The 23,895-nt window shown below is 37.0% G+C and overlaps 1 protein-coding gene across 2 annotated transcripts in view; it reads right to left on the reverse strand.

Annotated features, from left to right (window-relative positions):
- Positions 1–23,895, reverse strand: part of GMDS (GDP-mannose 4,6-dehydratase) — a 596,567-nt gene that overhangs the window by 442,490 nt on the left and 130,182 nt on the right. For both annotated transcript variants that reach the window (XM_026511368.4, XM_057305018.1), the window contains 2 exons: positions 15,221–15,308; positions 13,525–13,634 (listed from right to left, as the gene is read on the reverse strand). In XM_026511368.4, the coding sequence (XP_026367153.1) occupies positions 13,525–13,634; positions 15,221–15,308 (198 nt within the window). The remainder of the gene's footprint in view (positions 1–13,524; positions 13,635–15,220; positions 15,309–23,895) is intronic.

Below are 23,895 nucleotides of genomic sequence, written 5' to 3' on the forward strand. Positions count from 1 at the left end.
GCCTTTATTAAGTATGAGAAATAAATTATATTAAGTGTTATTTTTTGAACCCAGAAATGAGGGGAAGGGTTGTTAAGATATCAAATTTACCAAAAAAATAATTATGTGAGAAATAAGTTGCTGTCACAAGAGAGACTTGCCAGACACTGCATTTGCGCAAGTTGTTATACACACCTTTGGAATCAATTTTGTGACACAGAGATTAGTCTGTGGTACTAAATCGCATGAGAGTAGATCAGAAAAAAACTAAAGGGTACGGAAATGTTTTCTTGAACAACATTACCATTACATTAAAGGTATTAAGGAGCCCTTATTATGTTTATAACTAGTAAGATACTGACATGATTCGATAGTTCAGGACATGTTACAAATTGCTTTTTTATAACTTGCCTCCATATCTCAGGTTTCTAATAAATACGATTTTACTTCATTAGATCCTCATGTCTGTGATTTTACCAAATTCAATTCTACAACTTGAAAATTACCTTGGAAATTTGTGGGAAGCCACAGACAGGTCCTCAGAAACAGACACATATTAAATATTAATTATAATGATGACTGTCATCTTTTATAGTGATTATGTCATTATTTAGGAATGCTAATTAAGACATAAAATGACTTCTTAATTGCAAACGCATTCTGAAGAAATATATATTTGCACTTGTGTGTTTAATAGCAAATCCAGCGTGGGGACCAGACCATAACGGACTGCAGTTCTATTTTCTAAAATGCTGACATTTGAGCAAATGTTCCCATGGAATGTTTGTCTGATTCGTGGACTGACATTTCCTCTTTGTAACTTGCTTAACTAAGAAGGAGACGTGCCGGCCAAACTCTACAGTACCCTCAGGCAGCAGGCCATTACTTGCCTCTGCAACTTGTGTACGGTTTCTCTTTTACTTCCCTCTTTCCCTACCGCCCCTTAGCCCTTAGCTGTCTCTTTATTTTGACATGCATATTATCTTAGCTGATTTCTATCATCTTACAGGAGTGGATGACATACCTTAAAAGATTAAGCCTCCCCACCTGGGATTTGTCCAGAAATTCAGTGTATTATAGCTTCTCATAGCCTTCTTCATTCTCCTATATTCTTGTGTTATCAATAGTGGCTTTCTTTCTTATTTTATGTTTAAGTACAGGACACAGGCAGCTACGTTGATAGAAGTCAGTTTATACTGTCATTCATCTTTCACTATAAGAACAAGGTTGACTTCGGCTGTCTGTAACACTTTGCTGCCATCTATGTGTAGAAAAGAGCACAACACTCTTCCATGCACCAGAAACCTTTTTCCAAAAAGAATCATGGCTCTAATCTAGACAGATGACAAGTGAAGCTTCAGGAATAATTTGCCTCCCCACAAAAATGCCAAAGCTTACCAGGAATTTCTATAAACAACTTTCTAACACGGAAAGAGTAGTGAGGATGCATTATTTAACATAAACTAAAGCCAACAGTTTTTTTTCATTATTGCTGTTGATAAATTTTAGCTAATATGGCAACTTCTACAGCGTTATGTTTGGAAAAGAAACAGTGACAAGAAAAGGTGAAGTTTTAAGTCACTTAAATAATTACAATAAAATGAATTAATTTTTGCAAAAGTGTAATCTAAACAATATTGCCAAACAATAGAATGAAAAAAATCATTTAGCTGAAATAATTTCATATTTAATACAAAGCAAATGTAAAGTGATCAAATAAAAAAGTATTTATCCACATTATTTAAACTACCAATAACTCAAATACTGTGATCTAATAATTAACTACTCTCTGCCAAACACTCAAATATTCTTTTCTAGAGAAGAAAGAAAAATACATTGGAACCCCGAAGAGCCTCTCCACCTCCACCTCAGTAGTGCCTATGTTGGTTCTGAATTGTCCTGACAAATGTCAGTTCAAAAAAACAAACAAAATCACTCCAGTGCGAGCCATATGGGAAACGTAAACAAAACAAACAAAACTCTCCTCTTCTAAACCATTTAACAATCCACACAGTTAAGGTAAAAATTGATATTTTCAATCAGGACTAATGATATGTGTTAATAGTCCTAAAGAATGTTCCTTAAATGTTTGTCAACACTATTGATTTCTAAAAGACATTTTACTGTTAAAAAAAAAAAAACTGGTACAAATATGTAAGCATATGGGGGTGGGAGTAGAAAGGAGACTCAGGAAAATGTTTTACCCTGATTTACCAAACAGAATGAAAAGCTGACCCTCACTGCCTCACCTCTGCCAGTCTGCCATTTACAATGACTGCATAACTGCTATCAACACAATTATTTGTCATCTGGAGAACACTTCATTTTAATCATCAACACTAGAATCATAGAGAAGTTGAGCTCATCGTTTAAAATTCAACATTTTTAAAGGAATTTTTGGTCTAAGTTACTCTATTACAAACTTAACAGAGTTTAGCAAGCCAAATCAAGCCTTTGTGCATATTTACCTGCAAACAAAGCAAATTTAAACTCTTCATGGATGATTTTTATTAATATTCATAAACAATGTACATATTATGTGAATGTTACTAAAGAGAGTAATATAATGAAGCCTACTAATCTTTCACATTAGACATTTTTTTTTAATGGAGATCTAAATTATGGCTATGTTCTTACAATTTATTTCTCTTTGGCACTGGTAAGGTATTCAATACTTAATAACTTAAGTAGAAATTAACAAAACAGATTTTATGCATTAAACTTTTTGAAATAGAAAATATTTCATTTTATTTTACTATACTAATTTTAAGGACCTAACTTTAACAAAGAGAAATTTATAAACTCCACTTGTATTAAAAGAATACAGTAGGAATCATATTTGATACCAAGCCATATGAGGTGTTTAAAAGAGCAGTTAAGTTTAAATTCTTAAATTTACACACAAGTGTTTTGTGGGGTTTTTCTTTCTTTTTTTTGGAAGGGGACTACAGATACATCTAACTGTGATACAAAACAGAGCATAATCTTTGTCTACATCTTAATTTACACAAACTACATATTCTAATCTAATTGGGAATCCAAAAAGTTTTCATCATTAAAAATCCAAACAAAATGTTTCACTCATAGAACCTACACTGTTTACTATTTTTATAATAGTATTTATAAATACATCTAGATATTGATATTAAGATTTAGCTATTTGCATTAATTTTCGTTTAATTGTTGCAAAGCTAAAATAATACTTAAGATTTTATTTAATAATAAGTGGATTAAGAGTGCAAAACCCAACAAACATACCTTTGTGTGGTCCACTAATTATAAGCAAAATTCCAAACGTTATTAGCTGTTATCAAAATTACAATACCACCTAGATCTAATAAAACAGAACAATCTGTTTGAACAGGGAGAGGAGAACTTTCATAGAGTGTTCTCTCTCATATAAATTCTTAATGGACTATAAAGGACTTTTTAAGTGGTTTTAGATTTGAATTCAATTGCTCAAATCCGTAACAGGCTTCCAAAAAGAATTTGAGCCAGATGACACACAGGGAGCCACAAACATTATAAAGTCCTGCTCTACCCTCATGAATGTAAGATAAAAAATGCTAAACTTCTTTCTAAGAACCAATAGGAACTGATGAGCCATATTTACATTAGTGGAGTTAATGCACTGTAAGGATAAACATTAAATTATAAAATGAAAAGCTTTTGTACTACAATTTCCTTGTAACAAACTAAAGTTGTTACCAAATTTATTAAAAATCATGGGGACTGTGCCCACGCGGGTGATGAACCACAGAATCAATCAGAAAGAAATGGAGGCTTACAGAACAAAAACAAGCAAAACCACAACTTCACTTGACTGCAGAGGTTTCTATCACCCAAGCTATCCATCTACAGAGAGTAAAAGCATCCACTAGTTGCTCCATTCATCTTGCTCACTTCGCACATTAAGAGAGCTAATTTTTCCAGAGACAGAAACACTGTAGTATGCACGGATATTAGATCTAATTGTAAACACACCTTATTAATACTCAGATTCTCAATGTTGCACTCACTGCTCTTTACCAAGTAAAACCTTCTGCCCATAAGCTACCTCCATAATTTCAATATTAATAACTTGCTAACAACTAGGGTGATTTTATGCTGCTCTGAGCACATACAAGAATTATATATAAAAGAAGAATTATATATGAAAATATAAGAACTAATTTAAGCCTCATAAAATATATAAGATTATGTCAATTTATTTATCTGCTAACAAAAGAAATTCTCTTCAGTGACCAAACAAGGAGTTATAATTTGTGTATACTAATACATGGACAAAAATATATCTGCAGTATTAAAAAGGAAATATTTACTTTTAAATCTTAGAAAATAGGTTAATTGATAATATAATAGTCAAATAACTGACTTGGCAATTTATTTTTTTAAAAAGTACCCAAATAGGAACAAATTATTCATTTTGGTTATCAAGCTATTGATTCTTCTGATTCTATAAGTAGCAAATATTATTAGCTTCCTATAGCTTTCAGGGAAACTTACTTACACACGAGCACAGTATAGGCACTATAAAAAAATTTTCATTGAACTATAATAGCCAAAAAGATCGTAATTATTTCTGATGACTTAGTACTGTAGATTTCTATTTTCCTTCTATACTAATTTTATTTTAGTATTACTTACGTGCTAACATTTCACCTCGCACTGCTGTATTTAGGGATCTTCTTCGCTATGCAAACACTACTCATATGGTAATAATTACAACCAGTTTCCTCCACCAAGGAAAAAACAATGCTTTTAACTCAAACCTATTGCATCAAAACTTTGTTCCACTGTAATAAGTGGTGGGAATAAGAAGAGAGGTGAAACTTCAAACATCAGAACCTTATGTTCTCTTCCCCTGATATTTTAGTGACACCTTCCCTACCTCAGTCTTCTTAGATTAGCTGTATGACAAGAAAACCAAGTGGCGTCAGTCCTGGGTTCCAGCCTAGACAGTCGGCTCTGCTGCTCATCAAATGGAAGCCCCAAGCCAATTCTGTAAAATAAGGGCTTGAGCTGGCTCATCGCCAAGATCTCTTCCACCTCAAAATACTATGGCCCATTTCATAAAAATCAAAGGGCCCAAAACATCACTTTCCCCTTTATAATATGGCATAACAAGCTAACATTTCAGTGGCAGGAACTACAGGCATCTGAGTGAGGAAAACAGCCTTACATATGATTTCAAACAGCCGATGTGGCAAAGGGCAGGCCTCTATCACAGGCAGATGAAACAATGAATAGTATGTAGATTTCCTGTGTTACCTTACTGGACTCGTTTCTCTGATTAATTTGCCTCATGTCAGCCTAAATTATGATGGAGAGCACACTGGGAATGGAGGTAGGGGAGCAGAGTAGCCAATTTGCATTTCCTGGCCTCCCTCCCTTGTTCCTACATTTATTTGGTGGCCCCTCAGGATGGACTGTGCTACCATTCCCAGAAGTTACTATTGTAAACAGCATGGTCAGGAGGGCCTTGCTGAGAAGCTGGCATTTGAGTAAGGGTTGAGAGTAGTTAAGGGAATGAGCAGGTGGGTATCTAGGAAAGAGTATCACAATCAAAAGCAAGCTCAAAGGCCCATAGAGAGAAGCATGTCATAAGGATCCACAACCTAAGGTAGGTGCTCATTTTATAGATGAGTAAATGGAGGCTTAAAAATGCCGGGCACTCTGCCAAAGTCACATACCTAACACGTACCATGGCCATGGTCTAAAGCAAGGGAAAACACGAAAGCCCAAGGTCTAGGGTAGGCCTGGATCTAAAGTTTTAGAATATGTCCTGGGAATTCTATCTGCACCCCTGATTTGAGAACTCTTGCCTATAACACAGTGTCTCATGAAAACCTCCTCCCTTCTGCCCCATGACAGTCATCTACCTTCATAAGCCAAAATGGCATAAAACAAAGAAACAATTACCATGAATTTATATGAAATTTTTGAGCATTCCCAGACCCCAAAAATAACTTCTCTTAGGCTTTCCTGATACCTTGGACACATTCTGCTTAACAGATGCACAAAAGTAGAGATAAAGCATAGATGCTCACAATCCTTTTTCAAAGCTATGTTGCCTTGATGCTGAGATGCTGAATGCAGCTCCTGGGGAAGAAGCATGATAGCATGATGCGGCCACTCCTGCTGTTTGGGGTGCATGCTGCTTCACTGCAAAACAAGCACTGAACACTATTTGTGCTGTCCACCTATTTTCATAAAAGTGAAAATTTTCCTCAGATTTCTTTTGATTAGTGATAACAGGTACTAATACAGGTCTTTCATAAAAAAGAGTGGTATAATGGGACCTTACAAAAAGTGGGGATTGGGGGTGGGGATACTTGTTCTAATACTAACAGTAGTTTGCATCTGTGAGCCTCCTGCATTGTGCTGGCATTGGACCTGATAAAAGGCAGCACCAGAAGAGGCACGGAACACCTTAGTCCACACAATTTGATCTAATGAAATCTAACACACAATTGTGGGAGACATGGAGCTCAACCCTCACCCACATTTAAGGATGTTCTCACAGTTCCCTCCTAATAGCAATAGTTATGCCCCCTGCCTATTCCTCATTTTCCTGCTGTACTCACAACTCCTTGTCGGCCTCCCTAAGATCCTCGCCCCCCCACCCAAAAAAAGGAGTGAATGATCAAGGATACAGAAGAACAGTGCTCTCTGCTATTTGTTCTGGGTTTTTAATAGGTCACCCCTTACCCTTGCTACGATTACACAGCAAAGGGCCACACTGTTGCAATTTTATTTTGTTCTATAACTGGGTTAGTCAGGCAGTAACCAGATGTTCAACCTAGGCACCTGCCCTTTCCTACCATAATGCAATTCTCCAATGCATTTAGTCACCTGTACCCCTCCCCTCAATGAGAGAAGCCACAAGAGGTTTAGGTTTCCTGGAGATAAATATGGGGTCAGCTCTCCAGCTATAAATTTCAATTCCCAGAATCAGCTAAGAAAAAGCCACGAGAGATGACAGTCTTTACTTCAGGTAATTAAATTGTTCAGTCCCCTTCCCAGGGGCCATTTGTCTAATTTCCATGCCTTTTTTTAATTCCCAGCTTCATTCCCTGGCCTGGTTTTTCTCTCATCGCTCCCTGATTCTAACTTGGTGCCCGGCCATTAGACTAGCCACTTGGTTCACAATCAACTCTGCTTCTTGCCTAGCTTCCTGGGCTGGAAGTCCCACAATAAGGACAATTTAGATTCAGCCCTTTTATGCTTCCATGTCGACAATCTGCTGATTGGTCCCACACAACCAGACAAGGAAATCTCACTCCCACTCCTACTCCCACTCACTCAGTCATGCCCCAGTTTACCCTCTGAGCATGCAGGCCTCCCAGCTGTCAAGAAACAAAATTAAATAAATAGCTTACAGAGAATTAAAAATGAAAATAATAAAGGTCATTAAAGGGTTAGAAAATTAATGAAAAGTATGGTGTTATTCAACTTGAGTAAGATAAAATTAAAGATAAAGAATTTTCTTGAATAAGAAAATTAAAGACTTACTAACCGCCTTCAACACTGAAAATCCTTCTCAAAACTGAAAAGAGAAAAAACTTTCTATCTCTATTGACGTCACAAGGAAAAAAAATAAGCTTAAGAAGAAACATAGGGGGGCACCTGGGTGGCACAGCGGTTAAGCATCTGCCTTCGGCTCAGGGCGTGATCCCGGCGTTGTGGGATCGAGCCCCACATCAGGCTCCTCCGCTATGAGCCTGCTTCTTCCTCTCCCACTCCCCCTGCCTGTGTTCCCTCTCTTGCTGGCTGTCTCTATCTCTATCGAATAAATAAATAAAATCTTTAAAAAAAAAAAAAAAGAAGAAACATAGGTATGTGGGGAAAGAAAAACTTAAGGTGGGCTATTTACAATTACAATTATAATCACTTTCTTGAATGGTCTTTAAAATAAATTATAGAATACAAACATCTGAGTTCCAATCTTGGATTGGCCAGCAATTAGATGTGTGACTTTGAGAAGATAATTTCATTTATAAAATGAAAATCACATGAAGTCATTTCTGAAGTTCCTTTTAGCTGTAACTTTCTATGACTGCATAATTTTCATTTCTTTGGAAAAAAAAATAAAGGCAATTCCAACATAACACTGTGAGACAAAAGGGAGTAATTCCAGACTAGATTTACTGTAGAAAGATTTCATCTAACATTATGGTTTCAAGAGTGACATGAGTGTACCGAAGAAGCTTGAGGAATGGTAGAAAAATCCAAAATCATGACAGTAATGAACACTAAACAGATAAGAAATTGAAGACAGAAAGTATTGAAAAACTATTATTTACACAGTTAAAAAAAAAAACAATAAAGCAGGCTCTTGAAACATTTTCCCCATCAAAATGGGCAGGACTAAATATTGGATAATTTGTTCCTACTTGGATGATGTCATCATGCTAGGTTTAAATACTTTTAATAACTAGTACATTTCCGTCATCCCTCACTTTCTCCCACATAAGATCAAATCAGCCTCTCAATGACCCACACTTCATGAGTCATAATTTTTCTGTTTATGATTCAGAAAAATGTCTTCAGTCAGTATTTCCCAGACTGGTGTGGGTTTACTCCAAGAACCAATTTCATCTTCATTGGTTTCCTACAGGAAACCAGACTAACTTCCTATTATTTTATTTTCCTTACTTTTAGCATACCATAGCCCACAGCAAATTAACTGGAAGTGAGAGTGATAGAAGACTTTATCCTGCACAAAGAGAAGCCAACATAAACAATGCCCAGTCTAGAAGTCACGGATTCAAAATTAAATATAAAATGTGCTAATATTAGAACCTTCCTTCAAAAAAGCTCCAAACCAAATAATAAAAATGTATTTTAATTAACCTTACTGCAAATATTCCACTGTCAGAAAGAACTTTTGCTTAAGAACTATTGTCTAAGAATACAATATATCCTACAAAGCTGATTAACACTGAGAAATCAGTTATAATAATATATGTATATATGTATGTATACTCGTATGTATTTTCCATCCTAACCCCCTAACAAGCTGCTAGGAGAACAGGCAGATAACTGAAGCCCAATACACAGAGCCTTGAAGTGGTGGGGGAACAGAGCAACAACCCCCTAGCAACATCCAGTCTGTCATCCCCAGCTGCCATCACTCCAGCCCCTGCCCCACACCCACTCTCTCTATGATTAAGAATCAATCTGGATCTAAATCACAGCAGAAATAGTGACATGGAACGTGGATTTTTAAAAAACATTATCTCAGTGGTTTGTACTCATACTATTCCTCTAAAATACTACTATTTCTCATGGACTACACAGAAAAAGATTTGTGAATGTGAAGAATTTTGGTATAAACATGTATTAGATTCTCCTTAGACTCTTTCCATTCTCATCACTCCTGATAACAGGTATAGTTTAAGGCTTTAAAAGTTCACAAGGTCACTAACTGGCAAGGAGCAGGATAATTTGATATCAAATTCAAAAGTTGATACGTTAAAACAAGGCCTAAGAACAAGAAACAACAATTGCTGGAGAGGATGTGGAGAAAGGGGATCCCTCCTACATTGTTGGTGGGAATGCAAGTTGGTACAGCCACTCTGGAAAACAGTGTGGAGGTCCCTTAAAAAGTTAAAAATTGAGCTACCCTATGACCCAGCCATTGCACTACTGGGTATTTACCCCAAAGATACAGACGTAGTGAAGAGAAGGGCCATATGCACCCCAATGTTCATAGCAGCATTGTCCACAATAGCTAAATCGTGGAAGGAGCCGAGATGCCCTTCAACAGATGACTGGATTAAGAAGTTGTGGTCCATATATACAATGGAATATTACTCAGCTATCAGAAAGAACGATTTCTCAACATTTGCTGCAACATGGACGGCACTGGAGGAGATAATGCTAAGTGAAATAAGTCAAGCAGAGAAAGACAATTATCATATGATTTCTCTCATCTATGGAACATAAGAACTAGGAAGATCGGTAGGGGAAGAAAGGGATAAAGAAAGGGGGGGTAATCAGAAGGGGGAATAAAGCATGAGAGAGTATGGACTCTGAGAAACAAACTGAGGGCTTCAGAGGGGAGGGGGAGGGGGGAATGGGATAGGCTGGTGATGGGTAGTAAGGAGGGCACGTATTGCATGGTGCACTGGGTGTTATACGCAACTAATGAATCATCGAACTTTACATCAGAAACCAGGGATGTACTGTATGGTGACTAACATAATATAATAAAAATAAGATTTTAAAAAAAGGTCTAAGAAGAATGCATTTAAGGCACATATTAAATATGGATAAACCAAGGAACTTGAAATATTAGAGCAATGGTTCTCAAAGTGAAATTCCCAGACCAGAGTCAGCATTACCTGAACACGTCCTAAAAATGGAAGTTCTCATCCCACTCTAGACCTAATGAATCAGAAATTCTGGGGAAGGGCTCTGTAACCTGCAGCTGATGCTAAAGTAACCCTTATCTATCATATTCTCTTTCTTCCTTCTTACACCAGGAAATTTTTAGAAAAGAATCCACTCAATTTGTATTTCCCTCATAACCCCTCAACTTCTAAACCCTCTGCGCCTGGCTAACTCGTCTATCATATGCTAAAATGCTCTTTTTAGAAGTATCTAGCACTGCTGATATTCCCTCCTGCTTGAAATGGCCTGATTTTCTACTTCTGTGACACAATTCCACTCTCCTGCTTGTCCATCTCCTACTTTCCTGTCATCAGTGACTACTCTTACTCCTCCCACTCTAAATGCACTCATGTCCCCTGGGTGCAAGCTTCAGTTCTCTACTCCTCTTTCTCTGTTTGCCTCCTTGCTATCTCAAGAATTCCCTGAGCTGACCAAATCTCTCCTAAACCTTCCAACATATTTTAAACTACCTTTATGACCTGCTTCACCTGAATGCACTTCAAGTACGACCAGTAGAACATATCCAAGAGGGAATTTTTCATTTATCCAGCCTGACTCCAACCAGTCCCTCCTTGAATGTCTGCTTTTACTATTGGTACCATTAGTTGCCTGGTTCCCTGGACACTGCATTGCTTTCCCTCTTCCCTGGCTCCCATATCTTATCAGCAGAGAGGTCAGCCCTACCAGGCATCCCATGTCATCCACCCCATTCCCACCATCTTCAAACAGTTTCCTATATGTCTTCTGAGCCCTACCACTAGACTTACCTGTAAAACTCATCTCTAAATCTGTTTTCCCCATATTCAAAAATATGCAAAGGCTGTCCAAAGGTAGCCCAACTTCCTACACAGCCTTACATCACATTTCTCTTCAACAATTTTTTTGCTTAGCTAATCTAGAATGCTTATCATGTTACAGACATACTCCAAGTTTTCTCACTTCTGACTCTGGGCCTTACATCACTACCTCCATTTCAACTACCAGTTCCCACTATGTCTGCAAATTTCTTTAATAAACCTCCTCCCTGATACCATAATAATCCTCTCAGACTGAAGTTCTCTCTCACCCCTCTCTAAAGACTCAAATATATTAGCATCAGCCTCTGTCACTTGCCACAAATCACAAATCTACACCAGTTTAGAACCTCCACAACAGAAGTGGGTTTTATACATCTTTGTGTCCTCCATTCCACCACACATGCAAATATTTGTTGAAGGGCTAAATGATCTTACAAGTCAAAATTCAGATTCAATTAAGCACCATTTCTGCCAATTAACTGGCCTTCAGGAGAAGCAGGCAAAACACAATAAAAACAGACAAACTTCACATACATAGAAACTTAGACTGAAATGACTAAATTTCCTAACCTTTATATACTTACAGTGCAACCACTCTAGAATGATACCCACACAGTAACAGGCTCACTTCAAGTAAGAAAAGGACAACAGACTTTTTGAACTACAAAAACTTTTTGGAAAAAGGAGAAGACTGGTTCATTTAACACTAAAATGGCAGGGGGAGATCTTCTATAAATAAATCTTCATAAAATTTCCTACATCTTCCCACCATGCCAGTTTATAGCTCCAGGGTGATAAACTATCTACAATCACAAAGGAAAGTTCTTAATCTAAAGGAAATTGAATAACAGAGCATTCATACCTAAACATTCAAATTTTGCCTGGAAGATACTCTCATGTTGGTCTAGAAGGCCAAGAAGCAACTAGATAAATTATAAAGTGGAAGATGGACTGATTGCTCCAGTTAGGGATAAATAGTCTTCACACCTGGAGTAATAAAGAGAGTGACTACTTCTCTACAGAAAAGAGAGGTGGTAATCTCTCCTGGTACTGTATACATAAGATACCCTTTAAAAATGAGAAAAGGCATTCAGAATCATTTAGAAAAACAGCTCTGCTCTAACTGAAAGACCCTGATAACTTTCACAGCCCAAAGGTTAACACTGGATACTGAACAGAATCATCAGAGATTAAGAAAGGGGAAAATTTTTTTCCCCGAGGCAGCACAGATAAGAAGTATCTTTACTGATATGTAAATATCCTTCAAGGATAACATATTAGAGAAAAATGTAAATTATGAGAATTTATACACTATTTTTAAATTTAATATTACAAGACTGGGTTAACCACTATATTTCTCTCACTATATTCCACACCTGGTTTCATTTTATTTAGTTTATAGTTTCTCCCTTAAACTAGCAGAGATATAAAACAGGCATATAGATTCCATTCCTTCTAAAGTTGGGGATATGGAGGAATACAAATCACGTTAAGTATTTCTGAAATAACACTGCTGAATTCGTTCATTAAAAAAAACTGATAAATTCTCTGGACTCTTTTTGGCAGGATGGCAGGGGGCTCTTTTAACTTAGAGTTATTTGTTCTTATTTCTCAGCTCCACTATTCTGATTGAATAAGTGTCTAAACAGAACTCATATCACTCCTGGTTCAGATTTCACTCACTCAAGTGAACACCAGGATATAGCAACAAAAATGAAAATTTGAATTAAGCAGATTGCTAGAGCGCTATGGATGGGCTTCTCAGGTTTACTACAATTTGTTCCAGAAAGAAAAACTAAAGAGAGGTTGGTAGACTACCAGAGAATCTGAATTAAGGGAAAGAAATCAACATTAGCTGTATCACACTGAGAAGACAACAAGCTAAAAAGAGTTTTTCTTCCCATGATTTTTACTACTTACAATAAAAAGTTAATTCAGTTAATTTTAACATACTATTGAACTCAAAAAATATTATTTTCTCAGCCAATAATATTACTACCAAAAATTAATATTAAAATATAAGTTTTATTGTGCTATATTTTCCAACATTTTAACAAAACACTTCATTCACAATGTGGTTTGAAATGGCAGAAAATAGACTACAAGATCAACCCAAAATAAATGAATACTGCTATTTTAATGTTAGCAGTAAGATTTTATATTGCTCAGTAACAGAGAATCCACTTTTAAAAAGTATTAGTATTTCTATTAGATTGATTAATTAAACTTGAAGACTAGGAGTAGTGCCTGCATTAAGAAACCACAACAACAACAAAAGAAACAGAAAAAAGTAAACTACAGAACAACTCAGGAACACAGCCAGAGAAATCTGAGCGTAAAAATGGCTTACTTTAACGTGGCTCTGGGCTCCAAGGTTGTAGATCTCTGTAGGCTTTACTTCATTAATGATCTTCACAAGGCAGGTACTGTCAGTAAGATCACCGTAGTGCAACTTCATGTCTTTAGAATTCAAAAGCATACCATTAGATAGAAAAAAACATAAGCCCATTCTTTAAAAAAATATTTTAAAAAATCAAAATTGAAAAGTATATTCTGAAAGTCTGAAAACCACACTGGTTTCAGAACAGCAGAGTATAACTGTCATCCTTAAAGAACCTAAATGGTAGAAAGATACTCACATTTGTTGCCTATGTCTGGTTATAGATCCTACAAAGAGGGTATATAAAAACTCAAATGAAGTTTTTTAAAAATCTTATCAAGACAGATGTTATATAATGACTGTATCTTATGGTTCCCAAGTAGTTTGTAAGATGTGTTACATAGGAGTGAGATTCAAAGAAAATCTAACAAAAATGCATATATTGTCTGAAGAACTCTGTAATACACTGGTAATAGTGAATCAAATACTTTTAACTAGCGATTTTTAAGTACTTCATAAACATCAATCCTTAAGCCATCCACAAAATGCCTGATGTAGAGACATAATTGATTAGGACAACTAACCTATTCTAACCCTAAATCTCAGCATATCCTTACACTGACTTCACTGAATTTGACACATGCAGATGGGCGATTTGCTAGCTTGATATTTTCATTATTTTCACATAGTATTGATCTATGTCTAGATCCCATGGCACTACCATTCTGCACTTTGCACAAAAATGACAATAATTTTCAAAGAGGATATACTGAATAATCTGAATATTAAGGTAAAAAGCATTTAGTGGAGACAACTAACTAGGTTATCTTCCTGATGATGTCACTACCTGTACAAGTAAATCCAAACCTGCAAATATTTGGTGCTCTGAAATGAATACAAAATGATTTATGCTTTACATGCTGACTGAATCATCCCTGCTAGCTGGAAAAACTGGACAAGCAAAGCAGGCTGAACTTGGGAGTTAAAAACCCAGTGTCCTGGTCCTAGCTCTGTCTTTTACATGGTATGCGACCTCGATAAAGTTACCACCTTTCTCTGCCTCTATTTCCTCATCTGTAAAATGGTTTCACTCAAAAACTTAGGAGCTGCTATAAAGGGCAAATGAGAAAACACTGTAACTGAGCAATGCAGACTATCTGGCCACATTCAGGCAACTTTATTAACAAAAATAACATGCAACTGCAAACAGTGATCTGCAAAGCAATTAAATATAGTTTTGACTGCCACCTGTTTTTGGACCTGTCTTCACAAATTATTTTAAAAATTAAATAAATGTACAAAGATCGCTTAGCTTGATTACATTAGACCAAACATAAAAAGCAAAGGAGTGTTCTGTGAATATGGACCTGATCTTACTTGAGGGGATAAGGACACCTGGAGAAGGGTGATCAAAGGCATGTCTACTCTTGGTTTCTTGAGCAGCAGCATCTGACCAATATCCTGTAACAACCAAACCAAGATGACACTGTGGCCCAGGGGCAGCAAGCAATGGAAGGGTTTTCAAAGCATGCAGATAGCATTCAATGCAGGCAATTCATGGGTAAATAATTGCAACTTGATGGGCTTTGAGAAAAATGACACTTGAAAATAACTTATCATAATATAGGAAGTATAGAAAGAAATTTTAGAAAAGAAAATGACTTACTTCCTTCAATATGAGCCTGGGGGTTCTTATACAGATGTTCAATTCGACCTGTATTGAAAGAGCTGGATCGCCGCACAATTCCATGGACCTGCATTTTTTATAATGTGGAAAGATAAGTTATAAATGTGCAATGAGGATTAATAAACAACTCAGAGGTTCTTTTGTTAATGCTTACCTTGTGAAAAAATAACTATAACTTAAGCCTATAACTTATGAACATTATCTTTAAATTATTAAAAATAGTTCCACTGCTTACTTTCCCCCAATCACTGCCCACCAGCCATGAGCATTGCACCTCCATCTCTCTGTGGTGTTTTCACTGCCAATCTCAACAAAAGTAATTAGATAATTATGTGACTTCACAGCAAATCCTTAGTTACAGATACTCAAATGTCTCCTTTTCCAAACACACACACACTTAGAGCCCTGCTGCTGACAAAATATCTCCTCAGTTTGAAACCGAAGACAGACCATGTGAGGCCATGTCGGTAAAACTGCCTCGCAGCTTCTGTAACACAAAGCATGAGCCCGAGACGCTCTGATGCCACCACATCCTTCCAAGGTCCTCAGAGCTTTGCATCATGCACCTATTACATATATATAAATATACCTGCATCCACAAATATAAACAGCAGCTGCTATTATCCAGCTTATTACATGTATATAAATATACCTGTGTCCACAAGTACAGATAGCAGCTGCTATTATCCAGTTTTGTGGACAAGAAATAGCATAGATGGGGGCGCCTGGGTGGCACAGCGGTTAAGCGTCTGCCTTCAGCTCAGGGCGTGATCCCGGCATTCCGGGATCGAGCCCCACATCAGGCTCCTCCGCTATGAGCCTGCTTCTTCCTCTCCCACTCCCCCTGCTTGTGTTCCCTCTCTCGCTGGCTGTCTCTCTCTGTCAAATAAATAAATAAAATCTTTAAAAAAAAAAAAAAAAAAAAAGAAATAGCATAGATGAGGGACAAGACTTGTATTCTACTAGATTTAAGACACGAAGAAAACTCAAATGAAGAAAGGATTTTTCATTTTTTTAATTTTTATCTTTAACTTAACCATGATTAGTGTGAGGGGGAAGAAAGTCCTTGGAACAAGAATGCATACCTGTCTGATACCAAAGAAAAGACTATTTGTGTCTGATACATAAGAGAAATTGTTCAAGACCTGGTCTCACTTCCTTCTTATGTCAAGATTGCTCCCTTTGTGTTGCCAATGCTAATACAAGCTTATGTCACCAGCCGCCCAAGTTCCAGTTCTACTGGTGGCAGTTTTAATCCTTCACTTATTTTAGAAGTGTTCCTTCAAATATTGGGCAGTTTCATTTGCAGCTGAATACACTTCTATATTTTAACTCAATCGTTTTCTGTCTGTTTCAAACTGAAATTAATCCTTGGCATGACTCAAATATTCCAAATGCTGGGGGGGGGGGGGAGGTGTGGAATTATAAGCACATAAGACTTTCTTTCAAATAGAAAGACATGTCATCGTCATTTTATGTGGCATACATGAGAAATTAACTTCTGCAAAGGCTACAACACACCCACAATTAATAATTCTGTTGGTTAGCTGCTTTAGCCAAAGAGAAAAGCACTCATCCACACTATTTTCCAAAAGAACTAAGCCCAAGAAAATGTGGTAAAAATGAAAATATTTTTAAGAAGGGAACATCACAAACTTCATTGACAAATTTTAGGAGGCAAACTGTAAAATCTAGGAAACGTTAAATTGAGATTTGGGTATATACCCCCATTTCCTAATTTAGAAGTGGATAAAATAACACATCAAGCTTAGAATTTATTCTACTTCATGGCCTCCAATTTTTTATGTTGTTACTTAATTGTAAAGTTGAATTGCTCTACAAACAATAATTTTGTTTAACACACAATTTTAACAAACAATTTTTTGTTTATAAAAACCAAGTTCACATATATACTTATATATAGCAAAACTGGTGTTTGCCACCAAGTTATTTCTGAAATACAGCTTTCTCAGACGTAAGCAGAGCTTTAGTTCACTGGATATAAAGGAATCTCTATGTTCTAAAAACAGATCATTTAATTTTGATAATGAACATAAGAATAAGAATAATATGATTTAGTCTATCTTTCCTCTTAATTGCTGGATTCTGGGTAAGTCACATATTCCAACATCCTGAAACAAAGAGAAACTCCATATACATACACCTTGCATATAAACATAAAAGGCCCTGATAAAAATATTAAATGGTATTGATGGGTTCAATATAAAATCAGACAACTACACAAAGTCACAGCAAATAAATAACATAGGACTTTTTGTTACACTTATACCAAAAGCATTAAGCACTAGGGTTTTTTTAATACGAAAAAATGTGTTTTAATTTCCCCTCACTCCCAACTTTTGGTATGTGTATACAGGGAAAGAAAGACCTGCCAAATGCTTAATCCATGACAGCAAGTATTATTCTAAGAACTAATGAAAGCTGAGTCTGTCTGCTTCAGAGACAGGTGAAATACAAACTTTAAGACAAGCCAAAATGTGTGCAAACTGGATAATCTAGTTAAGAATTTGAGATTAGCAGCTTTCTCTTTACAGAAGGGATGTATGTAAGGTTATTGTTTGTTTTTATAAGGATTTGGGGGGGAAAAGAGATGAGAAGTTAGGAAACCAAAGCGAAAAGATAAATGAGCTGAATATGACTCCATATAAACTTAATCAAAATCACTATTATGTTGTAGCAGATCAAAAACAAAATATTAATTCTGAAAAACTGAGGTCTTAAACAGAAAGGAGTACTTTGACAAAGAAATTTCATGTCCCATTTAACTAAGTGATGAAAAGGAAAATTTCAAGTTCTCTCAATGTCAGAACAAAGTTAGTTTGACTTCAAAACCTAGAGTCAGATTAGGCAATACAACAGAGAAATGCTTGCTCCTTTGTTTATTTATTACAATCATGAAAACAGAAAATTGTTACCACTGGAATTCATATCTTTCAGTATCTGTTTGTTTGTTATTGCAGTCAAGAAAGCAGAAAACTATTACCACTAGATTTCAAATTCTTCAATGTCTAGATTTCTCTTGGAGGCCAGGATAACGGCCCAGGGATGTTTAATGCCACTTGCCTTTTGAAAAGCACAGATTATACAGGTAACGTCTATAGCTAACACGTGCATGGCAATGACCATATGCCAGACACTGCTCCTCACAGGCATTAAATCACTTGTCCTCACAACACCCTTCCTTGTATTACTTCCCTTCTACAGGTGAGAACGCTGCCTGAGATCACACAGCCAATGGAAGTGGTCAAGTTGAAGTGTACACAAGGTCCCTCCTACCAACACTCAGTATGTTTTCAAAATGAAATCCATAAAAACTTTGCCTTTTTCACCAAGGCTTGTAGGATAGTCAACAAACCAGAAAAAATATTTCACAGATTCTCACAGATCATGAGTGGATGTATAGGAACTCCATGTTCTAACAAATAATCTCCCAGAGATAACAACTGGAAATCCTTATACGTCATTTCCTTTCTGTTCTCCTCATACTCCCTGGTCATAATTCCTCTCTTAGAAGGAAAATCCACAATTTACCTATTCTTTACTCTAAATTCTGATATGTTGTATTGTATTTGTTGCCATATTATTTAATATAAATTTTTCATTTATTCCCAGACATATTTTTGCTTTTAAAAGATTTAAATTTGTCCTTTGCTTTTCTGGTTTCTCTGTGTTTTGGGGACAAAAGTACATGTTGTTGTCTTATCTGCTAAAGTGATGCTAGGAAACCACTTGGAACTTTCACAAGAAACTTCACTTCTATCAATGTCCCTTTTCCCCTCGTGCCCAGAAGGAACGTGCACGGGGCTAAGATCCTGGGAAATGTAACAGGCCTGCCTTTCACTAAGACTAATTAATAAATTGGACTAAGGAGCCTTCTATAAAATCTGTATCCCTAGGCTTGTCACCATCAAGTACTGTATCACCTTGTCACTCTTATATCAACTAAAGCCCCACAAATCCCACAGAGCTTCTCTGGACTATTTTCCAAGCATTGTCTCACCTAATCTTCAAGATAACCTTAGGAAACAGGTGCATTTATCATCCCCTCTTACCTGAGAAGCTAACTCTGAAAGGCCCAGTGACCTGCCCAAGGCCACAGGGCTAGCCGGTGGCAAAGGAGGATTAGAACACATGCTGTCCAGTACCCGAGCCTAAGGGCCTCCTTGCCACAGTGAGCTAGATGGCCTCCTTCACCTCCCTTGCTCTGAAGCTGGTTGACAGGGCTTAAGGGAGAATTATCCTTTGCACTTCAACAACTGTAGAGTTGAATATTCGAAATTGTAAAGGGCAATTTTTTAAAAAGATTTAATTTATTCATTTGAGTGAGAGAGACACAAAGCACAAGCAGGGGGAGAGGCAGAGGAAGAAACAGATTCTCTGAGATCAAAGGCTGATTCTTAACCATCTGAGCCACCCAGGTGCCCCTAAAGGGCAATTTTTTAAAAAACCTGATAATCCTTAGTTTTCCTCTTCATGAGATGACACTTACATTCTATAAATAATAAGTGTTAGATTAATTCTCTTTGTGCTCTCCTTAATGATTAATATTAAGCACAATTCAAGAAACAAGCAACATTAAAAACTGTAACTTTAAACCTTTATATAGAGTCTCTTCTCGATGAGAACTGGACCAGGAATAAAGCAATCCTTCACTTTCTCATATTAAATAGTTCATTCAGGGACGCCCGGGTGGCTCAGTCGGTTAAGCATCTGCCTTCGGCTAAGGTTATGATTCCAGGGTCCTGGGATCGAGTCCACATCGGGCTCCCTGCTCTGCGGGGAGTCTGTTTCTCTCTCTCCCTCCGCCCCTCCCCACTGCTCATGCTCTGTCTCTGTCTCAAATAAATAAATAAAATCTTTAAACAATAAATAAATAAATAGTTCATTCAGAACATGACCAGATGCATGGATTTCACTGGCCACATTAGAAGGCCCCACAGCTTCAGGAATCTAATGTGTGATGTCATACAACGTATTTAACCATAACTAATCAGACTATTCATACATGATATTCCTTTAAGTCATATGCAAATGTCTATTTTTGCTTAATAAAGTTAACCAACCTTTTTATACCTTTACTCTGCTTTCTTGACTAAAGAAAAAGTAAAGGATTATCTGTAACTGGGCTATGCTAATTCTTAGATAGTGTTTGTCTTTGCCTAGAGCCACCCCATCACTGCCACACCAACCTACCTCTGCTCTTCAATCTGCTCCCCTCCAGTTGACTACTGCTTCTCCATAGAGTCCATGCCTCCCCACCTTCACAATGAAAGGCTGACTTTGCCATTGCTAGACAATTAAAAATTTGTCCCTTTCTGTTCTAGAAAGAACTCAGCCTCATTATCAAGCCTATTCACAGAATCTGTAGCTCTTCTTCCCAGTGTTTATTTGTTTCTGGTTTGTACTCTGCTATCCCAAAGTATATTGTTTCCAGTTATTTCTTAGCCTAGTGATATTCCTTATACAAAGACTAAATACAAAATAGTATAAAAGCTCAGAGAAGGAAAGCACCACAAATTAAGGTACCTTAAGAAATTCTGTTCATCTTCGCCTTATGATTAAATGATCTCATTTGAACCTAGAGTTGTACTGGCTCTCAAGCTGTTAAGATCCAGGAGAGTGGCATTAGCAACAACTGGGGGCTTATTAGAAAGGCTAATTTCCAGAGCCCAGAACCAGCCATCCTCATCTTTATGGGGTCTCCGGGTGGCTCTGATGCACACTGCAGGTTGAGAACCTACTAAGTTAGAAGTCTGTGCTCATCCAAATTGTTGATGTTGACCCTATGGATTCAAGTACAGACAGGTGTCTCCTCTTATCCTACTGCATGCTATCTACGAACCCTATCATCTTGCTCATGGTCTTGAGCAACTAGGGACTGCTGGCTGATAATTCTGGAAAATTTCCGATTCAGCCTCTTCGAAAAATTTACTTCAACCCAAACTCAAAAAGATGAAGTCTGTGCCACCATTAGATTTCCCTTAATAGCTTATCCTCTAATTTTATAGCCATCTCTTAAAATGGAAGACAGCAGCCTATTAAAATTGAATACAATATGGATAAACACCTTTTCGTTCCCCTATTCCTACAAAACTCATATTTCCCCTGGACTATGAGAAGGAATCATTTCTGATTATGCTTTACAGTGCTATACCTTCCTCTTGTATTGTCTATACTATCTCTTTCTATCAGTTTATGGATCTCACTCCTAAACCTCTCTTCTCTTGCCAAACATTGTTTCAATGATTCATTTCTCCCATTAACTGTGATTTGCCAAGTGGGCCTTCTATTGTCTTTATCAGAATCAAATCTGCTCTTATGATTTCGAATGCCAATGGAACAAAAACATTTGTAGCTCACCTGGCAGTCCTAGGTTCTCATTACGTTTATTTCTAAGTCTATCATCCATTTGGGAACATTACTACCCATCTTCTGAAGTCTGCTAGTTCCTTAATAAGTCACCTAAGTGGAGCTTTGAATGTCTCTGTGCATGTCTTCTTCCTAGCCATTTCCCGTAACGCTGAGACCATCCACCGTCTACCATATCCACATTAACCCCAGGCCCTATCATTAGTCCACCACATTATCACAGTGACTACTCCACCTCACACCACCATACTTGCTCCGTTTTCCTCTGGACTAGCTGCAGATGTGACTTATTGCCACCAACCTCATCTCATGTCTTAGTCCCCCATGTCGTCCTTGGAAGTAAATTTCAACATCGACACAGTTTAAGCACTCTGACATACCACCTCACTCTCCAAAACTGCAATGACCATGATGGGGTTCAGGACATGCTACTCCAAAATATGGCACCTTGGTGTATGGAATATTTTAAGCTGAAGGAATTTGACAAAACAATAGAAACAGGAAAGTCACTCTAACTTTCCCCCTGCTCTTCCCCCCTGAAACAGTCATGAAACATTCCAGTGAGAGATGCCCTCCACTATAACTGGAAAGAAAGGAACATCCTTATCTCTGACGACAAGGGGATGCCAAGAAGAATCCAAACAAACAGATCTTGTTAAGTTTCCTACACTTACCTCATACTCCTTGACCTGTCATATTTCTTTAAGACCATCCATTCTCCATCGAATCTAACATAAAAATACTTAGCCTTAACAGTTTCTTTGTATCTTCATTTGGTTCCCAGTCATATAAAACTTATATTAAATAAAATTCCATACTTTTCAGTTTAATTTTCAGACCCAGCCAGGGACCCTAAGAGGGTTGAGGAAAACTTTTTTCCTCCTCCACATTAAACCAACAAAGATTAACAGGAGAAATTTCTACAGTTTTCTCAAACTCCTTCTGTTTTCTCAAACTCCTTCAGCTTAAAATATTCAATGTGCTAAGGTACCACATCTTGGGGCTGCACATCCTGAACCCCATCAGCTCTTACTAAGTTCCTGCTCTTGGTTCACTTGATACACAGCCAAATCACTAACTCCTCTCTAGCTACCAAACACCTCTCAGCCAGAGCCAACCCCTGAAACAAAATAATTTCTCTCCCAATCCTTCCCTTTTAGATTCATTAAAGCATTAAATTAATGTAGTCTGAATAAATTAGTAGTCTTTATCTAAAACCAACTCTTCTGTACTACATATGATCCACTCTAAAATTCTCTGCTCTGCAGAATATGTATGTATTACTCAATTATGACATAAGTGTACATGTATACTTTCATAATTATATTTGTCTTATTTTGATATTTTTGCAAGATATAGAACTAGCTGGCTTTGTACGGGAACAGAAGGTGCTAAACATATCTGCTATTACTTCTTAAAGTCTAAAAAGTTAAGGCTCTCAGAAAAGATTATGAGTTATAATAAGAAAATTCACTTCCTTTTCTTCAAATCCTGTTGGCATTTAGATGTCAAATTCCTTGCTGTTGTTTTTCCATCTGCCCAGAGTGCACATTTTTTTAAACAGTACACCTACAATTAGAATAATCTAGAGAATCCAAATTTATTAATGTAAACACTCCCAAATCAGACCAGAGCATATGGGTCACTGTATAGGTTTTTGTTCTCTGTACAGCATGAACTTATATATAGAAAACTGTTCTTAAGAAGGTAAGATGTACACATGAAGTTACATCAAACTTAGTATGTAAAACCTGTTTCCTTTAAGGAAAGTAGAAAATGTTCAAGGAGAGGACAAAAGAGGAGAAAAAGAAGACAACAATGCTGATGACGCCAGCTGCAAACCCAGAAGTTTCAGCTTCCATAAAATATATGGCTGCCTATTAGAATGAAAAAACCTCTGAGTGTAAATGTTTCATTCAAGCTTGCCAAAGATCAGCTTAGTTTTTATTGCTCTGTGCAATTTCCGAATTAAGTGACTTCACTGTGAGTGGGACTTTTTTATGTAACACATTACATCATAAATTAACCCTAATAATGTTATAGCTTTCAGCTTACCCAGGCTGCTTTATCTGAGAATGTGGGAAGCGTGCAAAGCAGTTAAATACTAAGGAACAGGGGGAAGCCACCAGTGCTCACCAGCAGATAAATAGCACAATGAGCTGGCATTGTTACAAGCCAAGCGGCACATTCTTCCCCTGATTTTGATTTGTTATCAGAGTTTCAGTGGAAAACACACACAGGACGACGGCGGCAGAGGAAGCAGG

Source organism: Ursus arctos, unplaced genomic scaffold (genome assembly GCF_023065955.2).
Source record: "Ursus arctos isolate Adak ecotype North America unplaced genomic scaffold, UrsArc2.0 scaffold_31, whole genome shotgun sequence".
Taxonomy (NCBI): Eukaryota; Metazoa; Chordata; class Mammalia; order Carnivora; family Ursidae; genus Ursus; species Ursus arctos.